The sequence below is a fragment of the Trachymyrmex septentrionalis genome, unplaced genomic scaffold (genome assembly GCF_001594115.1).
Source record: "Trachymyrmex septentrionalis isolate Tsep2-gDNA-1 unplaced genomic scaffold, Tsep1.0 scaffold11, whole genome shotgun sequence".
NCBI lineage: Eukaryota > Metazoa > Arthropoda > Insecta > Hymenoptera > Formicidae > Trachymyrmex > Trachymyrmex septentrionalis.
In genome coordinates, this window is record NW_017304228.1 from 5,069,309 (window position 1) to 5,091,419 (window position 22,111).

General features: G+C 32.3%; 4 protein-coding genes across 9 annotated transcripts in view; 2 read left to right on the forward strand and 2 right to left on the reverse strand.

Moving 5' to 3' along the window:
* Window positions 1-270: 270 nt before the first annotated feature.
* On the reverse strand, window positions 271-4,073 carry LOC108750764 (vacuolar protein sorting-associated protein 37A). Its single transcript, XM_018490490.1, has 5 exons — window positions 3,909-4,073; window positions 3,273-3,462; window positions 2,589-2,703; window positions 1,588-2,109; window positions 271-1,239 (listed from the first exon to the last, which is right to left on the reverse strand). Exons 1-5 carry the CDS (start codon window positions 3,995-3,997, stop codon window positions 893-895), a joined length of 1,263 nt encoding a protein of 420 aa, XP_018345992.1. The 5' UTR covers window positions 3,998-4,073; the 3' UTR covers window positions 271-892.
* A 420-nt stretch (window positions 4,074-4,493) lies between these two features.
* LOC108750772 (RNA 3'-terminal phosphate cyclase) lies at window positions 4,494-7,635 on the forward strand. 3 transcript variants are annotated; one of them, XM_018490520.1, is made up of 9 exons: window positions 4,494-4,649; window positions 4,985-5,083; window positions 5,143-5,287; window positions 6,040-6,157; window positions 6,225-6,546; window positions 6,630-6,771; window positions 6,845-6,984; window positions 7,183-7,336; window positions 7,411-7,635. In XM_018490520.1, exons 3-9 carry the CDS (start codon window positions 5,246-5,248, stop codon window positions 7,633-7,635), a joined length of 1,143 nt encoding a protein of 380 aa, XP_018346022.1. In that variant the 5' UTR covers window positions 4,494-4,649; window positions 4,985-5,083; window positions 5,143-5,245. The 3 variants fall into 3 exon arrangements, with proteins under 3 accessions (XP_018346022.1, XP_018346013.1, XP_018346005.1); XM_018490511.1 differs by lacking the exon at window positions 4,494-4,649 and adding an exon at window positions 4,657-4,891; XM_018490503.1 differs by lacking the exon at window positions 4,494-4,649 and having other exon boundaries at window positions 4,657-5,083.
* Window positions 7,636-8,080: 445 nt separating this feature from the next.
* LOC108750752 (GDP-Man:Man(3)GlcNAc(2)-PP-Dol alpha-1,2-mannosyltransferase) lies at window positions 8,081-11,660 on the reverse strand. Of its 2 annotated transcripts, XM_018490477.1 has the most exons (9): window positions 11,383-11,660; window positions 11,000-11,044; window positions 10,622-10,852; window positions 10,129-10,361; window positions 9,544-9,761; window positions 9,173-9,457; window positions 8,851-9,110; window positions 8,276-8,410; window positions 8,109-8,196 (listed from the first exon to the last, which is right to left on the reverse strand). In XM_018490477.1, coding segments are annotated over exons 2-9 (1,452 nt in total). In that variant the 5' UTR covers window positions 11,002-11,044; window positions 11,383-11,660. The 2 variants fall into 2 exon arrangements, with proteins under 2 accessions (XP_018345971.1, XP_018345979.1); XM_018490469.1 differs by lacking the exon at window positions 11,000-11,044 and having other exon boundaries at window positions 8,081-8,196; window positions 11,383-11,402.
* A 1,060-nt stretch (window positions 11,661-12,720) lies between these two features.
* The window catches only part of LOC108750851 (copper-transporting ATPase 1), a 23,374-nt gene continuing 13,983 nt past the window's right edge, over window positions 12,721-22,111 (forward strand). Inside the window, exons 1-2 of one of the 3 annotated variants that reach the window (XM_018490669.1) lie at window positions 12,721-12,799; window positions 14,802-14,853. In XM_018490669.1, the coding sequence (XP_018346171.1) occupies window positions 12,721-12,799; window positions 14,802-14,853 (131 nt within the window). Of the gene's footprint in view, window positions 12,800-14,801; window positions 14,854-16,392; window positions 16,726-19,976; window positions 20,263-22,111 lie in introns of those variants that run through there. The other 2 variants (XM_018490687.1, XM_018490674.1) reach the window with 2 other exon arrangements.

Below are 22,111 nucleotides of genomic sequence, written 5' to 3' on the forward strand. Positions count from 1 at the left end.
CATCTGAATGACCAGTTCTTTCAGTATACATAATAAATATAAATTAATAATAAAATTTATAATAATAAATGTGTAAATTAAATATGACGAGTATCATATTACCATATTAATATTTTCAGCTGTTTTTTTAGCCGAAAGGAAAAGGGTTTTAAATCTCTTCAAGTTCAACATTTTTGTTTTCCATTTTCTGTCGTATATCTATATAATTTTTCAATATGTTACAATATTAGGAACATCAATAGGATAAATAATTAAAAGTAACATCACCGAATAGCAAATTTTCAAAAATTGATTTTAATTACATCCCTGCACATTTATTTACAGAGTAAAAAACGTACCTCTGTGCCAGAATAAATCGCGACAGTACACATGTCACTTGTGCAAAACTAATATAATTAAAGCCATTGTTATTTTCACTATGAAATAAGTACTCATTGAATTCAATTGAACTTGTTATACGGGTTTTAACGCGGATTTAATTCTTTTAACCATTCATTATATTGCTTCTTTTATCTCATTAAATTGTCTGGAATACAATGTGTAATATATTCCATCAAAAGTTAATCTTAAAGCACTCTCGGTTTTTAACCACTTCATGCATTTAGCGCCACTTGTATGTATGTGTATGTATATGTATATCTGTCAATTCTAGAATGCTACGCGGTTTAAAATAATTTAGAATGCAGCGTAAGTAAAAAGCGAATTAAACGTAACATGTTTATGCAAAATACGTTTCCACCAAATCTTCTGACGAATCTTCTAGCTACATCAGATATCTGGTAATCACGAATGCTATAAATTTAAATTCACAATAACGTTTAATTTAACTAAGTCTTATTTACAGTTTTTGTTTGCTTCATAGAAAAAAATGGTTATATATATTATATTCATTTCAGAAACCAGCTCGTTTCAATTCGTTCAACTGATGCGCCAGTTTCTCTTCCTTGGTTCGCCTAGCTTGACCCAGCTTCCGGCACTCTATGTACGTGCTGAGAAAACGCTCGACGTCGATCTTCCGGTTGAGAAAATCTTCTGCAATCTGTTCACTCTCTTCGTGGCTCTCGTCTGCTGCTTGTCTCAAACATTCTTTTATGTGATCTGGCGTAAAAACCTCGGATAATTTATTGTATCGTTGTATGAGATGGTCATATCTAGCTTTTAGTGCTGCCACCGTTTTCACCTTATCTGCTACATCAGCTTGCAACTGCTTCAGTTCGGGTTCTTTAGCTGCATTAGCTTCTACGGGAAGAGATCCAAATTTATTAATAAGCAATTAAATAAGAATGTTAAATAGATAAAGATTAAACTGCAGATCTGTCCAAAACTTAGCTTATAAGTCAAACGTTCTCCGTCTCATCGAGTGAGACAGAAAAAGGATATGATGTTAGAGCAGCCAGTCAGTGGACTAAGTTCTAGCATCTATTGTTTTTGTTTTCTCTCTGTCTCAACGAAATGATGAAAGGAAAGTTTTAAATTTTAACTTTCCCCGCAAGTTAAAATTTAGACAGGATTAATAGAAATAACAGAATAGAATTTTCTGCGATTTTAACATTTCAATAGTAAAAATATTTATATTTCTGTCCTTACCGGCAGTTTTTTCAACCCAATCCATAGCATCTTCGATCGCTGTATTTATATCTTTAATTTGGGAATGTTTTTCCAGAAAGTCATCCAGCTTATCGTCATCTTCGCTAAGCCTCTTTAATTCCTCATTAGTTAAATTGTTTAATTCGGGAAATATTATGCTTTGCGGCGCTTTCGCCTGCGATTGATTCGGCAACGACTGATAGCTCGCATTCGCATAATGCGAATTTAGATAAGGCGTACTGTGCTGATCCGAGGTATACCCCGTAGGCGTAGAATTTTGAAGCGCACTGCTCCTCGAACTCGCAAGATACGGTGAGTGATGCGACGTACCGCCGAATGATTTCGAAGTCGAGACATATGTGTGACCGGAGTTTGTATAGTTGTAATTATAAATGCCCGTGTTTGCATTGGAGGATGACAGATGTGGAAACTGTGTCTTATAATATGAATTGAATGACGTCGACGGAATTTCGACAGGATACTGTTGAAGCGAGTAAGACGGCGAGTTTCTTCCTTGCAGATCTATAATCACACATAAAAAAAATTTCAATAAATATAGAAAAATACAAAATTCATTTTTACATAAAGTAATATTACAAGAAAGATAGCCAAGATAAGCAATAAAAAGGTGTCGAATAAAAATAAACAAGTCTTATTTTAAAAGGTAATGGTGATGGGACAGTTTTGACTTATTGAATTTTCTTCAGCTAAACCAAAATAAATAAATCATAATGTTTAAAATATAGCCATATGTGAATAAAAAATTGAACGATAATTAAAAAATACAAAAAGGAAGAAAAAAATGAAGAAAATTACAAGACCATACCATGTCAACTGCACTCAACAATAGAATAATCTAATAAAAATAACAAACATTATGTCAAACATATAAACATATTTTATTTTTAAATGTAATATAAATATAAAGTAAGTAAAATAATTGTTGTATGTTAAAATATTTCATTATATCGACACAGAACAGGTGAAATAGCGATACATACCTGGATGAGGTTTACTAGAACCAGGTGAAATATCCTCTAACAACTGTGGCGGATTCTTGCTGAATTCTCTGATAATAGCTTGGACGACCCGACCGAGATCACTGTGTACTGAAAACTGCCGTAACAAGAGGTTTATTATCTCAAATGTACAAAATACATTGAAATAAAATACAAATATAATAAATAAAACATAAAGAATAATAGGTATATAATACATATTTTCATTAAATTAACTTATTAATACAAAGGTCTATTAGATTAAAATTAAACAATCAAATTAAAGGATTAAAATACTAAATGTCTGTTCTTTTTAGCTGAACTTCTCGTGCATAATTCATCTTTTCTCTTTTTCTCTTCAACATGAAAAGAAAAAGAGAAATGACAAATCATGTAAGAAGTTAGTGAAAAAGAATAAATCCTAACAAATAGTTACAAATGCTAAGTTGCAAAGTCATAATAAATTATAGAAGTGTTATAAAAAATGATATAAGTTTGTCATATAAGAATATAAGTAATAAGTTTAATATATATTATATCTCTTTTTTTATAATACTTTATTTATTATGACTTGTAACTTAGTGTTTATTCTTTAACTAACATTGAAACTTAACTTGATTCATAGTCCTTTATTGTTATTTATATATTTCTGTATCATAAGTTTTCTACATAAATTTCTCCGCTTACATTGAGTAATCCTGGCGCACTGGTAATTTCACTATGCTCATTACACCAGGGATGACTTATCGGTGGGGAAACTCTAAGTACTGGCTTCTCCAATGGAAAATTCGGCGACAGGGAAACCATAATAGCCATTCGTCTTTCGCCAGCTTGAAATTCCACCTGATAGTCCACATTTTCTCTGAGTTCTATCACACTGCAAGACATTTATTGCATTATACTTCCCGCAGATACTTGCGGCCAGTAAAAATCTACGAGACCAGCTGTGACCTTGAACCAGCATTAATCTAAATGTTATTAGCCCAGTTGTCTTATATCTGCTCGTCACAAATATTCAAAACGTCATTTGCGAGATGTAAAACAATGACGCAAATGCGATTTCCAGAAAAGAAATCTTGGAAGCTATCGCTATTGTCATAATGGGAGGAACTCGTGACCATTTCCGATTGTGTCGGGAGAGCATAGCGCTACGAGAATAAACGAGCAATCTGATTTTTCCGCGGTAGCCATTCGTAGGGCGACACCGAGCATAATATCGACGATAATGTGGCTCAAGTGAGATAAATAAGAGAGGTTACAACGTCGACGAGGGGAGGTGGGGAAGGGGAGAGGAGTCCAACGACGACGAGAATTCACCCTTACTTGTCGTTAAAGATTTTCAGAGTGTCGATTTGCCGTTTGCGTTTGACCGCGATATTCTCGATTTCCCCACGGAATATTCGCGATATCATTTAAGTGCCTGGATTTCCGATAGATCTCTCATCCGCTTGATCGTCGTTCCTGTCAACGCGACCATCCAGCAGAACAGCTGTTTTAACCTCGTCACACTTCACGTAGGACAGAAGGGTCCGAGCGAGAATACGAAGCTCAGTTCAATTCGGTTACTAGTTGCGCTTGTCAAATGGCGCCACTATCGCCTTCTCGCGCCAGCCAGAGCACAGAAATAGTGGGAAAGAAAGAGAGAGAGAAATAGAAAGGTTAGAAAGAGAGGAGGAAATTAATTAGAATTAAAGAGAGAAAAATCAGAGAAAGAAAGAGTTGACTAAAGAGAGAAGTCACAGAAAAAGAGAGAGAGAGAGAGAGAGAGAGAGAGAGAGAAAGGATAATAAGGAGAAAAAGAGAAAAGTAAGAGAGAGATTAGAAAGAGAGAAAGTTAATGAGAGAAAAGTCAGAGAAAGGTAGAAGGAAGATATAAACAAAAGTAGAGAGAGAAGATAATTAGAGAAGCTAAAGAGAGAAAGAGAAAGATTTTATCAGCTAAGTACTATCGCCTACTTCATATTTATGAGTAAAAAATGAGTCAGCAAGAGAGAGAGAAAGAGAGAGAGAGAACATCCAGTTACTACTCTTTAAAGAGTACGACCTCAAGGTCCTAATTCGAAGGTAGAGTTCTCTATGTTCATGAAATGTCCACATTGAACTACATTGCCGCATTTCTGAATCCTCCGTAGATAACATTTTATATATGTTGATTTCACGCTACATTCGGAGCATTGCTCAGCATTGTTATAAGAACTCACACGTCAAGATCGAGTTAGAAAGGGAATGTAATTTATTTATCCGCAATTGTCGTTTCAATATTGACAACACGTGCCAGAAAGAAATTAACACGATATATCGCTTCTGTAATATATAAAAAAGATTCTCTGACGTGAAAATTGCGCCTTTTCGGAATTTTGTGGAACAATTAGATTATCAGTAGATTAATTTTTTTTTAGAGGAACACATCGGATTTGAAGACTCTTACGTTTGTTGGCGCAAGAAGGACTGTCTGTCCCGGCGGGCTTTATAAGCAAGGATTCATTCTATAGTTAGATGTAAGTGTTTCCCTGAACGAGCGCTTACAACAGCTTACACACAGTTTTGTTTTCCCCAGAAATTCACGGTGGGCCGAAAATAAACGCGGAACCGGCGTGACGCCGGGAACAGACGTCTCCTTTGACGCGATCATAGTGCTTGGAAGACTCAGGAATCGCATTATGTCGTCCCTCGTGCAGATAGACGGCAGTTTGGGCGAGGGTGTAAGTATATATGAAATAGAAAATTCTAAATAAATATCATTTTTCTTAAAATTAAATATATGTACTATATTTTAAATATAATACACATGTTTTTATATCTTGAAAAAACGGAGTGGTGCTTCAAAGTATTTATTATCTGTGTCTCTTAGATTTGTCTAATATTATGATATATCTTGTCTGAAACAAGTTTTGTATAATATTTAATTTCTGTTACATCTGTCAATGTTGACAGCTGCATTTTTCATTGTCTCTCTCTCTCTCTCTCTCTCTCTCTCTCTCTCTCTCTCTCTCTCTCTCTCTCTCTCATTATAGATATATTTATATTTTAGATAACGAGCAATACTCCAAAATATTTTATTCTATGTGTCATTTGAATTTGTTTAATGTTATGATATGGCTTGTCCTCTGAAATATTTTTTACAGTATCTGTGTTGCATCTGTCAATGTTGACAGTTACATCTTTCATTCTCTCTTTTTAACATGATAGACATGTTATATCTAATATATCTTTTAAAGAGCGAGCAGTGCTCTGAAGTATAATTTTATTAGCTATATGTCTTTTGGATTTAATTGTTTAACGTTACAATATGTCTTATCCTTTGAAACATTCTTATAGTATTTAATTTATCTTTCTATGTTGTGACACAGCTACATCTTTCACTCTCTTTTCTTCCTTTTCATATTATAAATTACTGCCTCTTAAAAAAAGCATGATATCTATAATACACAATAATCTTAATTCTTCTTTGAAGGGTGGGCAAGTGTTACGAATTGCTCTCAGTTTGAGCACGCTCTATGGCATCCCCATTGAAATCGAGAATATACGAGCTGGAAGGCCTAAGCCTGGTCTCGCGGCACAACATTTGAAAGGTAATCCAAAAACAGAATTCAATATTTTATATTCGATTATGTGAGGTGAAAAATTCTATTATTATAGGTGTGGAACTTGTTAAGGAGATGTGTAATGCTCAAGTCAGAGGTGGATACATAGGATCGACACGTTTGGAATTCCGTCCGGGTCCACTAAACAAAACCAAGAGAACGTTTGTAGCAGACACGAAAACTGCTGGATGCATTTGCTTACTGGCGCAAGTAGCACTGCCATGTGCCCTCTTCTTTCCGTGTAACGATACGATCACACTCATCTTTAAGGGTGGAACGAACGTTCCCATGGGGCCACACATAGAATATCTGACAGAAGTGTTCAAACCATTGCTGAATAAATTCGGAGCAGACTTTGATTTCGTAGTTGTGAAGAGGTATATGCACTCAATTTATTGTACCTGATCTTAAATTTACGGCTATATTGTTCTATTTATACTAAAATTAATGACAAATGGAGGGGATATTATCCGAAGGGAGGAGGCGAAGTGCATTTACGCATAAAACCGATCAGTAACTTAAACGCGGTTACCTTAATTGATCTGGGAAATCCTCGGGGAATAACAGGATGGTCTTATGTGGCTGGATCAGTTCACATAAATGTATGTATCACTTCGATTAAACAAATGAATTCTCCTAGTAAATTTTGAATTAATTATAATACATATTTCATAGGAGGCGCATACAATGGCCAACGATGCCAAAGCAATTTTAACAAATAAATTAGTGAAAAGTAATATTCGAGTACCACCAATTACGATCGAAGCTTACAGGGAAGACAGAGCAATGGCTGTTGGAAACGGCTCTGGTATTAAGTAAGAAACTATTATATTAAAATTTTTTTTCCTAAGATCTGTTCTTTTTAGTTGAACTATCTTTTTTTTCCTTCAATATGAAAAGAAAGAAAACGAAGATAAACCGTGCAAAAAATTCAGTTAAAAAAACAAATCTTTTATTTTATTAGATACAGGTAAAAAAATTGACAGAAATGTAAAAATAAAATTTAATATTAGTATAGTGTGTAACACCAGCACAGGATGCGTTCTTGGCGGCTCCGGATTAGGTTCCGGAAGACAAGAAGGACCGCCGGCAGGTGAAACAGCGGCTATCGAGATTTTAAAGCCACTCCTGGCAGGGGCGTGTGTTGACGAACACACGCAGGATCAGGTAAGTGCGTAGCTAGTTTGAAGAGATACCTTAACTTTTCCAAATTAATCAAATGAATGCGTTATTTATTACAGATGATAATTTTAATGGCATTGGCGAAAGGTACTTCGCAAATCAAAGTCGGAGATAAGAAGCTCACTTGTCACACGGAAACTGCTATGCAGGTTGCAGAGATAATGCTGGGTAAACGCGGACTTTGCTTCAACTTGTCAAAAAGTGCCGAAGATGGGGACACTTCGTCTTACATCTTGGAGTGTCAGGGATGTGGGTTGATTAACGATAATGTGGTTAAACAATGAACATATGATGTTTTATATTTATCGTTGCGCACGTGATTAACATGTTTCGACATAAGTATTATGTCGATCAATTTGGCTTTCATATTTGCCATCATTAAGTAAATTGCAACGTCGATATTAACACATATTTTCGTAAACTTTAAAAGAGAATTTTGTAAGAACGTTAAAGTTTAGTTTAAGTAATACACACACAGTTCATTAACAAACATCATTATATATACAATGTGCTATGGTTTTCTGTGTGTGCTAAATCATGATTACTTGTTTAATGTACTGTATCCTAAAATTAACACAAGCAAAAAGTTTCTAAAGCTTATCTCGCATAAAAGACACCCTTTTGTTACATACACACATGCTATTATACATACAGGATAATGTAACATGTACTGAAAGTGCGTTCTGATTTTGAAATGACCCATTTACACACACATATTCGTCATTTATGATTTTAGAGGAATTGTAAGGCAACAACACTATTCTTGTTTTGATCTGAAAAACGGTTCGATTGCCCGTAGAAATTCCTTCTCGAAGACTTCACATGAGAAACGATTTACAGATGACCTAAAAAACCGAAAAATCGATATATAAAAAAATCCTTATTTCATAATATTAAAGAATTATAAAATATCCTTAATCTTACCTGGCTGCAATTCTAATAGCATTTCGAACCTTTGGAGGCATTTGTACGACGGACGCTATTACTTTGGCATATTCCATTTCATCTTCTGCTAAAAAACCATTTACACTACCCATTCGTGTTTCTATGATGTCTGCTCTAAAATTAGAATATTTTTTTAAAGTAAACTTTTTAGTAGAAAACTTTACGAGCCAATTCCATGGCTGAGCTGTTGGCTTTCATGATCGCAATTTTATTAAATTAAATGGAAATTATAATCAATTAGTAATTTTAGCAAATGAGTGGTCTCTTATATGTCTGACGTCCAATTCTGATTTGTTATTAATGTTTGAGCATTACGGCATTAAAGCGACAATGTAAGCTTTAAGTAAAAAATTTACAAATTACAATCGAAGAATATGAGGAAAATTATTATGCCTTAAAATTTCGAAAGTTAAATTTTACGTCTTAAAATCTCATTGTAGACGTCGCTTAAGATTGCCGAGAGACTTCAAACAAAGATTGTCGCAAACCTGCGATCACGACAAAGTTGTACCGTGCTTGACAGTGCGATCACAAATACTGAGCCAAGTATATACCTCGGACCACCGGAAGAATGGGCCACCATAATTAATCCCGCCGCCATGCACTCCACGATGCCAATACCAAAATGTTCATTCCACATTGTATGTAGACCAATCGTTCCTTTTTGCATCTCGGATACAAGTTCCGAGTATGGTACATTCAACTTGAACTCAACGTTTTTGTCTAAAGCCAAATGTTTAGCCAAATCTTGCATATCCTTAACACGTCTTTCGTCCTCGGCATCTCGACAGGAACCAATACAGACTAACTTGACCTAAATAGCACGATTAAGTTTAGAATACATCTGAAGGCTATTGAGATAAATCATCAGCTCACCTTTTCCCAGACTTCCTCTTTAAGAATAGATCTTAGTTCGAACATCGCCCTCAACATGAGTGGATGATTCTTCTCCGGCCTGAATTGCGCGATCGCAATTATGCGTATGCATTTATTCTTTTCCTCATCGCTGAGAAGTGGCACTCCAATCAGATGCTCCACACTACATGGAGGATACACTCGATGCGTCTTCAGTGGACATTTCCAGATAGTATTGATATGCTCTTCGGTCCACGAGGAATTTACAATCACGATGTCGGCGCAACTACCAACCAATCCGTATAACTGAAATGTTCTATTGTGGAATAACTGTTTGAAAAGACTCGTCTACTTTTTCCTTACAAAACAATTATTCGGATTTGTATACTTACATATGCGAATAATTTATAATAAAGGAATTTCCCTCCTGAAAGTAATGGATTTCTGGCGATGATCCTTCGATTGTTGTACGCGACAACTCTCTTGTAGACATATTTCAACATATCAGTCGAAATAGTGGGATAGTGCGTATACGATCCGACTAGGCAACCGCCGATGTATTTAAACAATGGATACGTAAACGCGTAACCCATCGTGTCAATGTATATGTCTGCGATTTATACAAGTATTGTATAATTATGTATTATTTGTATCTATTTTTATGTATTTTTGTCAATAGAAGCTATAAAATAGTACAAATATATTTAACCCGTAACAAGAACATATTTTTTCGTGACATCAAAGGAATATATGAATCTTTGGGACTTATTAAAGTTTCCTTATTTATTTTCTTTAAAGATTGCAACATTTGAACTTAGTATAAATATATAGTACAATAATTAGTCTACACGAATAGAACAAAAGAATAAAAAATAAAATTATTCCAAATCATTATGTTACTTAAAAATTAGGAAAATGTCCCAGAGTCATCAGAATCTATATGTTCTAGTTACAGGTTAAACAATCTATTACATCACCTGGTGTAAGATTGTTTAACGCTTCGATGCCCAAATAGACGGATCCCAGGCTTTGTCCCAGAAGTGTGAAATAAGGATATGTAGAAGCCTCCACCCATTTTCGCCCATGCAAGTAGACGAATTCGATATTTGGTTGCAATTTCATGTTAAATGTCTTTTCAGTTTGGCTAAGAATCTTTTCAGGGTCTGCATCAAGATCGCCAGTGTATATAGCTATGTGTATGTCAGGATATCTGGAAGTGTTCAATATATAAGATAAGAAATACAGTGGGTTTCCATTTGATGATACTAGTTGACATCATTCTATCTTTCTTGACATTCAGTGAGACAAACATAGAATGATATTTGTTTCGACTTGTATCATCCAATGCTAAGCATCTAATGTGAATAACAGTGCAACAAATAATCTCAGCTTTGGTGAACAGATCACAAATGCTTTTGATATCAAACACCCTTAATATGAACTTTACAAAAATGTTATTTTGGTACATACTTGGTCTGTATAGCATGAACCGCGGCCCAAAGTACTCTCTCGCCTCCTCCACCTGCATTGCAGTATGGATGAAAAATACCAACAACAGTTCCAGTCTGTTGTCTCTCCTCGCGCTTCTTTGAATAAAACTTTCTCCATTTTATCAATAGAATTGGCAAAAGGACAAGTATACAAAATATTTTACATACAGCAATTAACAACAGCATGTTTACGAATAGGATTATAGGTGTCCTACAAAGATAAAGTTGAATTAAATAGTAGTATTTATTGATATACTTTATCATAAAGAGATTATAAAGATACAATTTCTTGTTCGGTATTATAGAATATCACTACATAAGTAAGATTTTTACAAATATAATATAAAGTTAAGCTTACATGGCAGTCGGTACAAATGTTGCAACTGAGAATAGTCATTCATTCCTTAAGACAAATAATCTTATGTAACAAGAGATACAAATTTAATTATTCTAAGATAACAATGAATAAAAAACATACGACAAAACTGAGGATAGTTGCAAAAAAATTAATTAATATAAATCATATAAGGCTTTTATAAAATATAATCTGAAACTAATTAAATCAATATAAATTTTGAGACTAAGCGCAAAATTCTTCACATCAAATAAGAATCTATTTCCAATAAGGTACAATAAAAAAACGGATAACTAGTCGCAAAAAATATTTTTAACGCTAAATTTACAGTTACACATCATGCAGAAGATCGCATTAACGAGCTGCTAACGAGCGGTATCTCTTACATTAAGAAGTAAAAAATCATGTTCGCGACCACTTGCAGATCTACACGTGATATCGTTTGCCAGAACTTGCCAACGTGTAATGTAACTTCGTTAAGTTCGTGGCGGTCCTCAAACGGATGATCCCTCGTGAGCGGAGGATTAACCTCAACAGTAGTCACAATCACACTTATGTCGCGCGAAAACTAAACTAACCTCACTAACACGCGAGAACATATATCTCTCCTCTTTCTTTCACCTTAATACACGTCGATGAACGCAAGTAAATATTTATCTTTGTGAGGAAATGTTCGATCCTTCGATAATTGATAAATAATATTGTCTTGCTCGCGAAAAATATGAAAGAAAAAAAGAGGAGAAATAGATATCAATAAAATAAAGTGCGAAGAAGTGCAACTTTTGTTGCGTTCGAATAATTGTTAAATCAAGATTAAAGTTTATAATGTCCACTGGTGTAAAACGAGCAATTCTCTAAGTTCGAATAATGATCAAATTTTCATAATAACGAAATAATACTGTGTTCTCATAATTCTTTTATTTTTCGAATATTTAATATTTATTTCTTAATTATCCAATATTTTTTAATACATTCTTCCATATCTCGCACATTAATTATATATCTAGACTATTAATTCGCTTTTATTACTTCCGTATTACATTATTCTTCCTGTCTTTACAACAAATTGCTATAATATATAATCTTTAACGTTTAAAATCCTTTAAGCGTATAATCCGAGGACAGCGGTCAGCTGTCTGATCAGTCAATTTACTTCAACAGTCAGCTGGAAATGTAGAGATTACTGGGAAGCTCGCATCACATACTGTGCTTCGCTGTGCTCGCATCGTGCGTCACGTGTGCACACTTCTTGCGCGCGTGTGCACTCATGCGCACGTCGCGTCGTCGTGCCGTTACATATATACTGTGGTGCGTTGTCGCCTCGCGTCGCATCGCGCGCCTAGAGTTGCCGTCTTGTTCTACCTTGTTCGTATCTCCGCTCGTCGCGTTACCGTCATTGTTTCCTCCATCCACGCGTCCGATTAATCCACGCGACCGTTCCGTTCTCGCCGTACGAGATAGTCATCCTCACGCTCAGCGTGCAACGCGCTCATTCCGCTTCCGAAGAAATTCCTCCGTGTGGCGAACGTTTAGGTTAGAAATCTCGCGCGAGTAATCTCAGTAGCGAACAGTGAACCGAGAAAAACACCTGTCCGCGTTGTGCGTGCTCATACACATCGCACGCGGGTCCTTGCTGATATACGCGTGGAGATGCTGAGGGGATGATCGGTAGATTGGCATGATTCGCTTTAACACATCCGAGCTGTGTCTAGTTATAAAGGAGAATGGCGATGGTGAAGAGAGTGGAATCGGTGGAGTGTCAAACCCTTCATTCAGACAGTGACCCCATAGATACAGATGATGGTACGTCGAACAGCCTGTATTTCAAAAATCACTTCTCTCTCTCTTATTATTATTCTTCCAGATAGAGTTTTCCAATTCTCCGATTTTTTTATTATCTTTTATTAACTTGTGATTTAGACTTAACCTCTTAATGATAATGTAAAAGTTATGTTGTTTTGCTAGCTGTGATGTTTTTCTAGCTATGATCAATCACTAAACTAATGTATAAAAGTGTTCAAGTTTAAAAGTAAGACTATATTAAAAAACCACCTCCATGTATCATTTTACCCTTGATGTTTAATATTAAACAAAGATAAAATGATACTTAGGGGCACTCGGGTGGTGCCTCTAAATGTAGCCTAATATAAGCACGTAATGTATAAGGTCTACCACTACAATGTTTAGTCATTGCAATGGAATGCATTTATTCTCACTCAAGTATTCCTCAGATATTATTTTATTCTTGTTTAATATTCAGTGAACAAGGATAAAATGATACCTGGATGGCAGTAGGGTAGGAATTTGAATATCCATGGACTGCAGTAAACTTTCTATTTTACTTTCGCCAAACTTTAAATATATTTGCTTTTTCACTTTAAGTATAACAATGTACTGTCGTAATGCTTATGAAATTATTTTATTCTTGTTGTTTATCAAATGTTAAACGAAGATGATGCTTGCTGAGCATCAAGTGGAACACATCCTAAGTTCATTCACAAAGAATAAGGTAAGACAAATTCTGTTAAAAATGTGACACTATTATTAAAGAACTTTTTATATAGGAGTTTTTAATATGTATTAATGCAGTGCAATTGATTCTATTTCATTATTGGTAGATATTCTTAAACAAAAGAAAATTTTAAATTATAGAAAAATATTTCATAATACAGAAAGCTATTCAGTTCAATGATAGGTTTGTTTCTTTGTAGTTAAACTAATGTACACTCATATTTAAAATAAAAAAGATTATTTGAAAAGCATATTTGAAGTTTGGCGAAAGTAAGATAGAAAGTTTTAGTTCCCGTTTTCACAATATATGGTTACCTAAAGATTAAAGGTTATCAATTTATGAATGAATTTTATTGATGAATCTATTGGTAACTGTTAATCTTTAAGTACAACTACATATTATGAAAATGAACCTTAGTGGGAGCTTTCCAAGGCTACGTTCAGAAATTTCACCCAGGTGCATTCAACTATCATTTTATCGTTTGTTTAACATTCAGAATCACAAGGATAAAATGATACCTGAGTGCATTCCGAACGTAAGAGATATGTATCAATACAGAAGGCATTCTGTTTTTTTTTTTCAATGAATATTGAACAAAGACAAAATGACTTCTGTGTCGATATGTCTTTTTTGAAAAGCTCCCATTGCAATTCAATGCAGCGACGAGAACAGGGCCAGTAGTGTTATTCAAGACATATATGAATCATTTAGCACGTTAAACAATTGAAAATAATGTCTACTTTTAAATATGAGTAAACGATCCAAACCTTTGTCTCGTGTCTTAAAACTCTTAGCTTGTGATAACAGATAACAAAGAAAACAAATTCTATCATTTGCAAAAATTTGTTTGTATTATTAGCGAAGAAAATAAGTACATTGACAATAAATGTCCCTCTTAGAATATTCCGTTATAATTTTCCTTTATTATTAATCTTGTAACTTTTAAAACATTTGGTCTTTAAAATTAACATTCCGCGATGCAAATTTAGCACTTGCATTTTTGCTCATCAAATCATTGAGTTTTATATGCGATCGTTATCACGTATGAACGATCCATAAATTTATTATCTTTAACAAGATAAAAGTCTTTAGTCAACTTAGTTTTTCTACAATTTTAACATTAATACTCGTTTTTTTTTTAATTTAAATACATTGCTTAATTTGTTTCTTAAATTAAACAAAAAATATTGTTCCAATACTCTCTGAAATTTTGTTTTGAATCACTAATATTTTTTCGCGCACAAGTACTATTTATTAATTGATATTATATTGTTTAATTAAATTTACTTGCAGAGAGGATCGATGCTGGAGATATCAAGGCACAAAATCGTTCTTCACAGAAAAGGTAAATGAGATATTCATTTTTTATATGTATGAATATTTTTTTTATTTGAATTGAAATTTAAGAGGCAAATGTTTTTGTATAGAATGTCTCAAACTTGTCCTTTTTAAAATGAAGGGAAATAATTTCTATAACAAATCTCAAAAATTTTAATTAATAAATCAGATACGTTCGAATAGATGATATTTTCAACTTTCGGTTCCGACCGGAAATGAGGTTTCTAGACCGGATGTTGAATTTTTTATTACAACAGAGTTTACTTTTTTTATTTACTTTCAAGATTATTTTAAGATCAATAAAAGCATTTTTAGAAGAAATATTTAAAATAAAAGTTTCTTACTTTCATATGTAATCCGAATCTGCAATAAAAAGTACATATTTAAAAAATTCAACATTTTATCTGGATAGTCCATTTCCGGAACCGGAAGTTTAAAATATTTGATAGAGTGTACCTGATTCGAAATTTTTGAGATTTTAATCATTTTACTTTATTTAAAAAGGATGATATGGGAGACTAATCAATTCAAAAACCTTAAAATAAATAGAGCGTTGAACCAATGAATCATGCAGAAGGATTGCATTGACTTCAGTTTTTGTTGCATGTTTTGTTGCAAGAACAAATGCCGTTTATAAACGTCTAAAAACGTAATAATATCCTTGTAACATGAAAGAGATCTCCAATTTTATCATCAAGGTTATCTTATCTGCTGCAGCTAGATCTCTTGAACCACTGCATTATATAATACATTTGCACACAAAAATTAATTACGCTCGGTTTAATCGAAAACATCACAGTCATTCTAATGTCACTTAGGGCGACAGGCCATGTAGCGCGATTGTTTGCGTTATCGCAGTTATCGACATTATGGTAAAAATTATTTCGTCGAACAAAGTTTATTTTATATATCTATGTCACATATTACTTCTCTATCAGTAAGAAAATAATCATTTGATTATTCAGTATCAATAATAATTTTCTAAAAGTTAATATTAAAAATATCAACGTTTCTTATTCGCTAAAAGGATAAAGCAAATAAATTACTGTGAAAATAATGAAAGTGATAAAAAACTAAATATTTTATCAATGTAAAGGACATAATTATTAAACTGTCAAAAGAAACTTTAGAATCTTTTACATTAACAAATATAATATAAATCTAAAAAATAAGTACGGTCAAAAATAACCGTTCAATACTTTTGATATTAAGCAGTACTCTAATTTTAACGAATCTCCAATCTCTTGTGCGTTTAAAGAATTTCTTGAAATCAAATCTCAACTAATAACAAATAAAAATACACTGATATTGGGTCGATATTTTCATTTGTAATGCGATAGTTGAATTCTTTTGTTAAGCAACATAATTTATAAGCACAATCTCAAGAATGTGATACTGTTTGATAACATAATTGCGAACGTATCTGCAGCGTCGTGTTGTAACCGGAGGACCGATCGAATATCGAAATTGGAGTCTTGCAGATCGTCGTATTTGATCCGGATGCGTTTAGAGCGCAACGTATTGTGGATGTATTAACAGGTGTTTCATCGTCCTCCGTGTTATCGAGTACAGAATCGCCCGGAGCAATATCAGTGTACGTTCGAATCCGTCTGAAATATGTTACGACTCTATTATGAAATCTTATTAGTTATATACGTCTTGTTTCAATGAGAATCAGATGTAGTTCAATTAATGAGAAGCAAAAGTGATTGTAGCGGACAGAGAAAAGTTTGTCAGATCTAAATTTATGGAAACAGTAGTACGTATATCTGAAGTAATTCGTAGAAGGGGAAATTTTCCGAGTGACACGTAGCGAAATGGCACGAAATTCTAAGAATGCGTGGAAATACAACGTATTAATTGAGACGTCCGCCTCCGGGTAAGTTATATAATTGTTAACGTATACTCGGAAAAAACATAATGATGGTAATTATAAAGGTGACAACAAGTTTTATATGTAAAATTAATATATTTGGAACAAAAGTTCGTAGCGCTACTTCATTTGTATCATATGTACATATATTTTTTTTAAATTGTTAATTGTTAATACCATTTGATAAAGCAAAATTTTACTTTCCAGAAATCCGTTTTTTTAATTATGGCACGTTGATTTTTGACAGAATTGTGAATTGTGTTAAAAAGTCGAAAATTTTTGCAAGTTTTTTTTTTACACATGACAGGCCTATACATTGAAATAAAAATTTCCTATTTTGTCTAGCTCATAGTTTTCTATATGTAAAAATTACCGAACACACAAAAACTCAAAAAACATAAGTGATTTTTAGAAAGATGTTAAGCTATAAAATTTTTTAAATTTAAATTTCGTTCATTTTGAACGAAGTTACAGCAACTTGAATTCCGAAGTTTGTTGCGCTTCGAATTTTGTTCCAATTCATATATAATTGAATAAAATTATGTACAGTTAAATTGACTTTTTGTTACAATAACTGTAAAATAGTTTATTTAAATATCTAGAGAGGGGGGAGGGAGGGGGAAGGAAGAAAGAGAAAGTGATTTTTATTATATAAATGCTGTATAAATAAGCATGCATACTTTTAATGCTATAATATCTTATATATTGTCAAAAAATTATAATTTTGTCTCTGCAGTTATCATCTCTATTGATAATCAAACTCGGATGATAACATTAAAATCACAGTTTTAAATAAAAATCAAGTATTATTAAGTTTTAAATATATACATGTCTACGAAACTAATAAATCATAAAATTAGTATCATATTACTAATTTCTTACTCATAATTATTTAAATTTTAACAGGCACGCGAATTTCCATAAGCGCCGACTTTAATAGTATCTCGTCGGTGGTAAAACTATTTAGTTAAGGAATTTTTTTTAACAAATCAAATATTTTGTTTATATAACAAAAATTCAATTTTGCTTTTGCAAAATAATTTTTTTGCTTTGTAAATAACAAAAATATTTATTTTACCAATTGAACAATTTAGTTCGTATAAAACTATAGTTTTGTTCGGTATATTTTAACCAAAAATTTTTGTATATTTTAATTAAATTTTTGTTGTTACAGTAAAATTTTGATTCATAGAACATAACATTTTTCCTACTGTAGAAGAGCTATCTATAATAAATAGCAACAAATTATTACAAATAATGACAAATATATAATTCATTAAGGTATAATTGTTGTTTTCTAATTGAGAAATAAAATCCATATACTAAAACGGAAAATATTTACTCAACCTGATAGTCCCTATTAGTACATCTGTGCTGAGTGTAAGAATCGAATTTGAATTTTTCCAAGGATTCTCATTCTCGATCAGCTCGTCCGTTTAAGTGAATCACGCTTTATTATTGTTATTAATTTCCTATAATTAATAACATCTCCGTAATATTTTTTTGTCCGTCAGTAGCAATTCATCTCTTTTGTTCAGAGATGAGTTCTGAGAGACATGACCGGCAAAATTGGATTAATGTTCGCGACCATTCTCACTTTATTAAACGCGAGCGTGTTACATTGTGATTCCCAGCGACTCATAGTAAACAACGATCATGACATTACATTATATGCAGTTTAATAACTGTTAAGCGAGATCACGCGCCTGAAGCGAATGCAATAACATTGTTGTTAAGATATACATACTATATATTGACTAGATATAAAATTAATTAATAATGAAAATTATCTTTTGAAGGAAGATAACGTTTGATAAAATTTGTAGCAAAAAAAGTTTAACTTCAAATTAATTGGACAATTTGCAGATAATAACATTTTTTCGGTATTTATTGAAAGCGCGTTGTATTTAAATCTTCGTAATTCCTCCGTTTCGCAAGAAGTATTTATCATGCGTATCCGGAAACATCTGAAAACATCTTAATTATACATATACGGAAAAAATAATTATATTAATAGCATCTTAATCTTTAATTGAAAATAATTTTGTCAAGTTATTAATAGTATTGTTGAAATAAATACATTATATTTAAATCTTAAGTGTTTACCTTATATTAATACTGTTAAATTAACAAGATTATTTTCAATTAAATTGATACTGATAAATACAACATCATTTTTTCTTTCCCGTACATATGCAATCTTTAAAGAATAACCGAGATACTCTTATCGTGTACTTAAAATGCAGCAACTTAATCAACTTAATCATAACTTATATTAACTATGTTTTATATTAAACAACTTTTCGAGTCAGATGAAATATTAATTCTTGCTTTGATACGTTATGCTTAAAATGCAATAAATACTTGATATTACTAGCCAGAGACACTTTATGAGTAAAATTCAAAAGTGTGTTTATCCTTCGGATTTCTCTCTCTCTCTCTCTCTCTCTCCCCCCTCCCTCCCTCCTCACTCTCGCAACGTCATCAACTTAAAAGAGTTTTCGCCTCCTTTAAACTAATTTAAAAACTCCTTTGAAATTGAATGTCGGAATTTCAAGTCACTTGATATTCTTGCATTATCAACACGCGATAATTTATTTTTTTCTCTTCCGTCATGCACATACACGAGTATCCCCTTCAATCTCGCTGGAATCGTTATCTAGAGCACGGCCTTTCTCTCTCGTCCGAGTTACGCTTGTCCCAAGTAGTCAGCCTAGGCAATCTGACTCACCTGGTCCTCCGGATATTCGCTCTCGCCTCGGTTTCGCTTGTGAAACATGTAACATTTTCATATAACGTGTTGAAGTGTGATTGGTACCTTTGTCGTGCTTCATATATCCTGTATCTTTGATCATTATGATCAATTTTTCTAGACGCAAAATATATGTTTATATCAACGATAACTTTTTACGGTTAGATACAGTGTTGTTACGGTGCGCACGGACTAATTTACGGGACTAAAATGTTACTAGAGGACTGTTTTTTTTTTTTATACTTGGACTAGTGTACACTTTTTGTAATTAAAGTGAAATAGACATATATGTTTAAAATTTGGCTAAAGCGAGACGAAAAGAATGTAGTTTGTGCAGCAATTAAAAAACAAATGCTTGTGAAAACGAAAATGAGAACTTAACGCGGTTTCATTGTCGTTCAGTGCTTTTTTAGACACGCGGAAGACTAGTGACGATTATTTCAGTGAGTCATTGCTCGTGGTCATACGAGGTCCTCCTTCCTGTCTCATTTTTGTAGCGATATATACGCGATATTTACTGTGATATATTTATCTCTTAGGATTAGCTTAGGATTAATCTTTGACTAGTAAGAGAAATGTGAAATGTGAGGGATAACTTGATGTGTGACGAAATAAGTCACAATTTTGATGTCATGATTTTCTCTGATTCGTTTAATCTAAAGTAAGATGACTAAGTTCAGAGGTCCATTGGTGCATCGGATGCGACGTGGATATCACAGTTTGGCGGATATCACAACGACGAATGAAATGGACCGCTCATTGGTATCGTATGAAAATATAAGCTTACTTGGGTTAGTATCCAAAATTGCTATACATATATACACTCAAGTTAAAAGTTTGGAAACAATTTAAAAAAATTGACATTTTTGGAATATTACTCATATATAAAATATTCCGAACAATGTGTGTTTTTTTTTAATTATAATTCTTTAAATCTAATAAAAGTTATTGGATTTAAAGAAAAATGTTAATTTAAATGTTAATTTAATTCAAAGAAAAATGTTAATTTATAAAAAAAAAGTTTTCAAAAATTTAGTCTTGAGTGTAAGTAGAGTCAAATCCGAGAAATTAAGTCGTTGATTTTGAAAGTTAATCTCGATGTAGCATGTTTAACATTCTTCTGGTTGTTAAAACGTCATATTCTTCTGCTTTAAATTAACCAAATATTAAATAGAAAAAACAGACAATTACGAGCTTTATTTATGACTCGTAATTACTACGCAGTAATTAGTGCGATTACATTATCAACATATGTTTCAAATCTTACATAAATATAATAACTGAACGTTTTGGTTCAATTTGAGCCGCGTATTAAAGTTCTTAATTGTCCATTTTTTCTATTTGTTTAATATTTGTTTAATATTTGACTCAAGAGTCCAACTCTGATTATTTGTTTCAAATTAAATCGAATATTTTAAAATGTAAATATCCGTTATACTTTGAAAAACTGGTTTGAATTAAATCATATATCTCGCATTTGTTTAGATCAAGCATTTTTTGTACAATAAAATCGAACGATTTATATGTAGTTTTTATTTGATTTATTTCTGTACAATAATTACAATTATCATTCAATACTCATGCTTTGATGAAAATAATTATTATCATATTTATTTATAGGCAAGAAAGTTCACTCAGAGAAAAATAGTCTTGACAATTGTTATATAATAAGCGATAAGTTACATATTTTATATATAGAATTAATGTACACATGGTTAAATTATTTTATAATTACAATAACTATAAAATAATTTATTCAACTATATATGTACAGTGAGAGCAAAAAGTATTCGTACAAAGAAATTTTTTATATTTTTTTATAAAAAATGTTTTATTTGTAACATTAATTAGCAATTTTATACAATTAATATACTCTGTTCTAACAAACTAAACAAACGAGCTTCGTATATATTCTTGATTTTAGAAACTAAATTTCTCAACTGTATGAATACTTTTTGAGCATTAAAACAATAGTATTTTTAATTTTCGTTTATTTTTCAGATGATATATTTTCTATAATTGATACACGTCTTTTTGGTATATATAATTTTAAAAGCCCTCTTCAGACATTAACTTATCATAAAAATCGCTGTACAAAATTAATTATCGGAAATGTTCGCATATTCACTATAATCACAGTTCGGGTGAGTTTTGATGTAGAACTCGACATTATTCACATACGATTGAACAGTCAAATGTGTTTCATATCTCTTGGAAAAAAGTTCTAGTTGATAAAAAAGGTAGCCGAAACTTATAATTTATTTGTATTTAAACTGAGTTTTTATTTTATTATATTTTTTCAATTTTATTTTTCTCTATTTGTAATTTTTTTTTTTTTTTAATTGCGTGACAATTTAAAAAATGTGTTTGACTCTTACTTTGTTCTTTATTTATTGTTATTTATTTTATATAGGAAGAGTCCTTCAATCTGTTAAATAATTTTAAGGAACATAGTTTATTTTATTCTTTATGAAATTATAAATTGTTAATTACCCAGCAAGAAATGATCGTCGAATCGACGTCGAATTGGTGTTGAAATTATAGTATCGATATTAATTTGACGTCAATTCGACGACTCATTTTTCGCTGGATATAATATTTACTTTTTAAAAATAAAGTTTTTTTAAAAAATATCTTCTC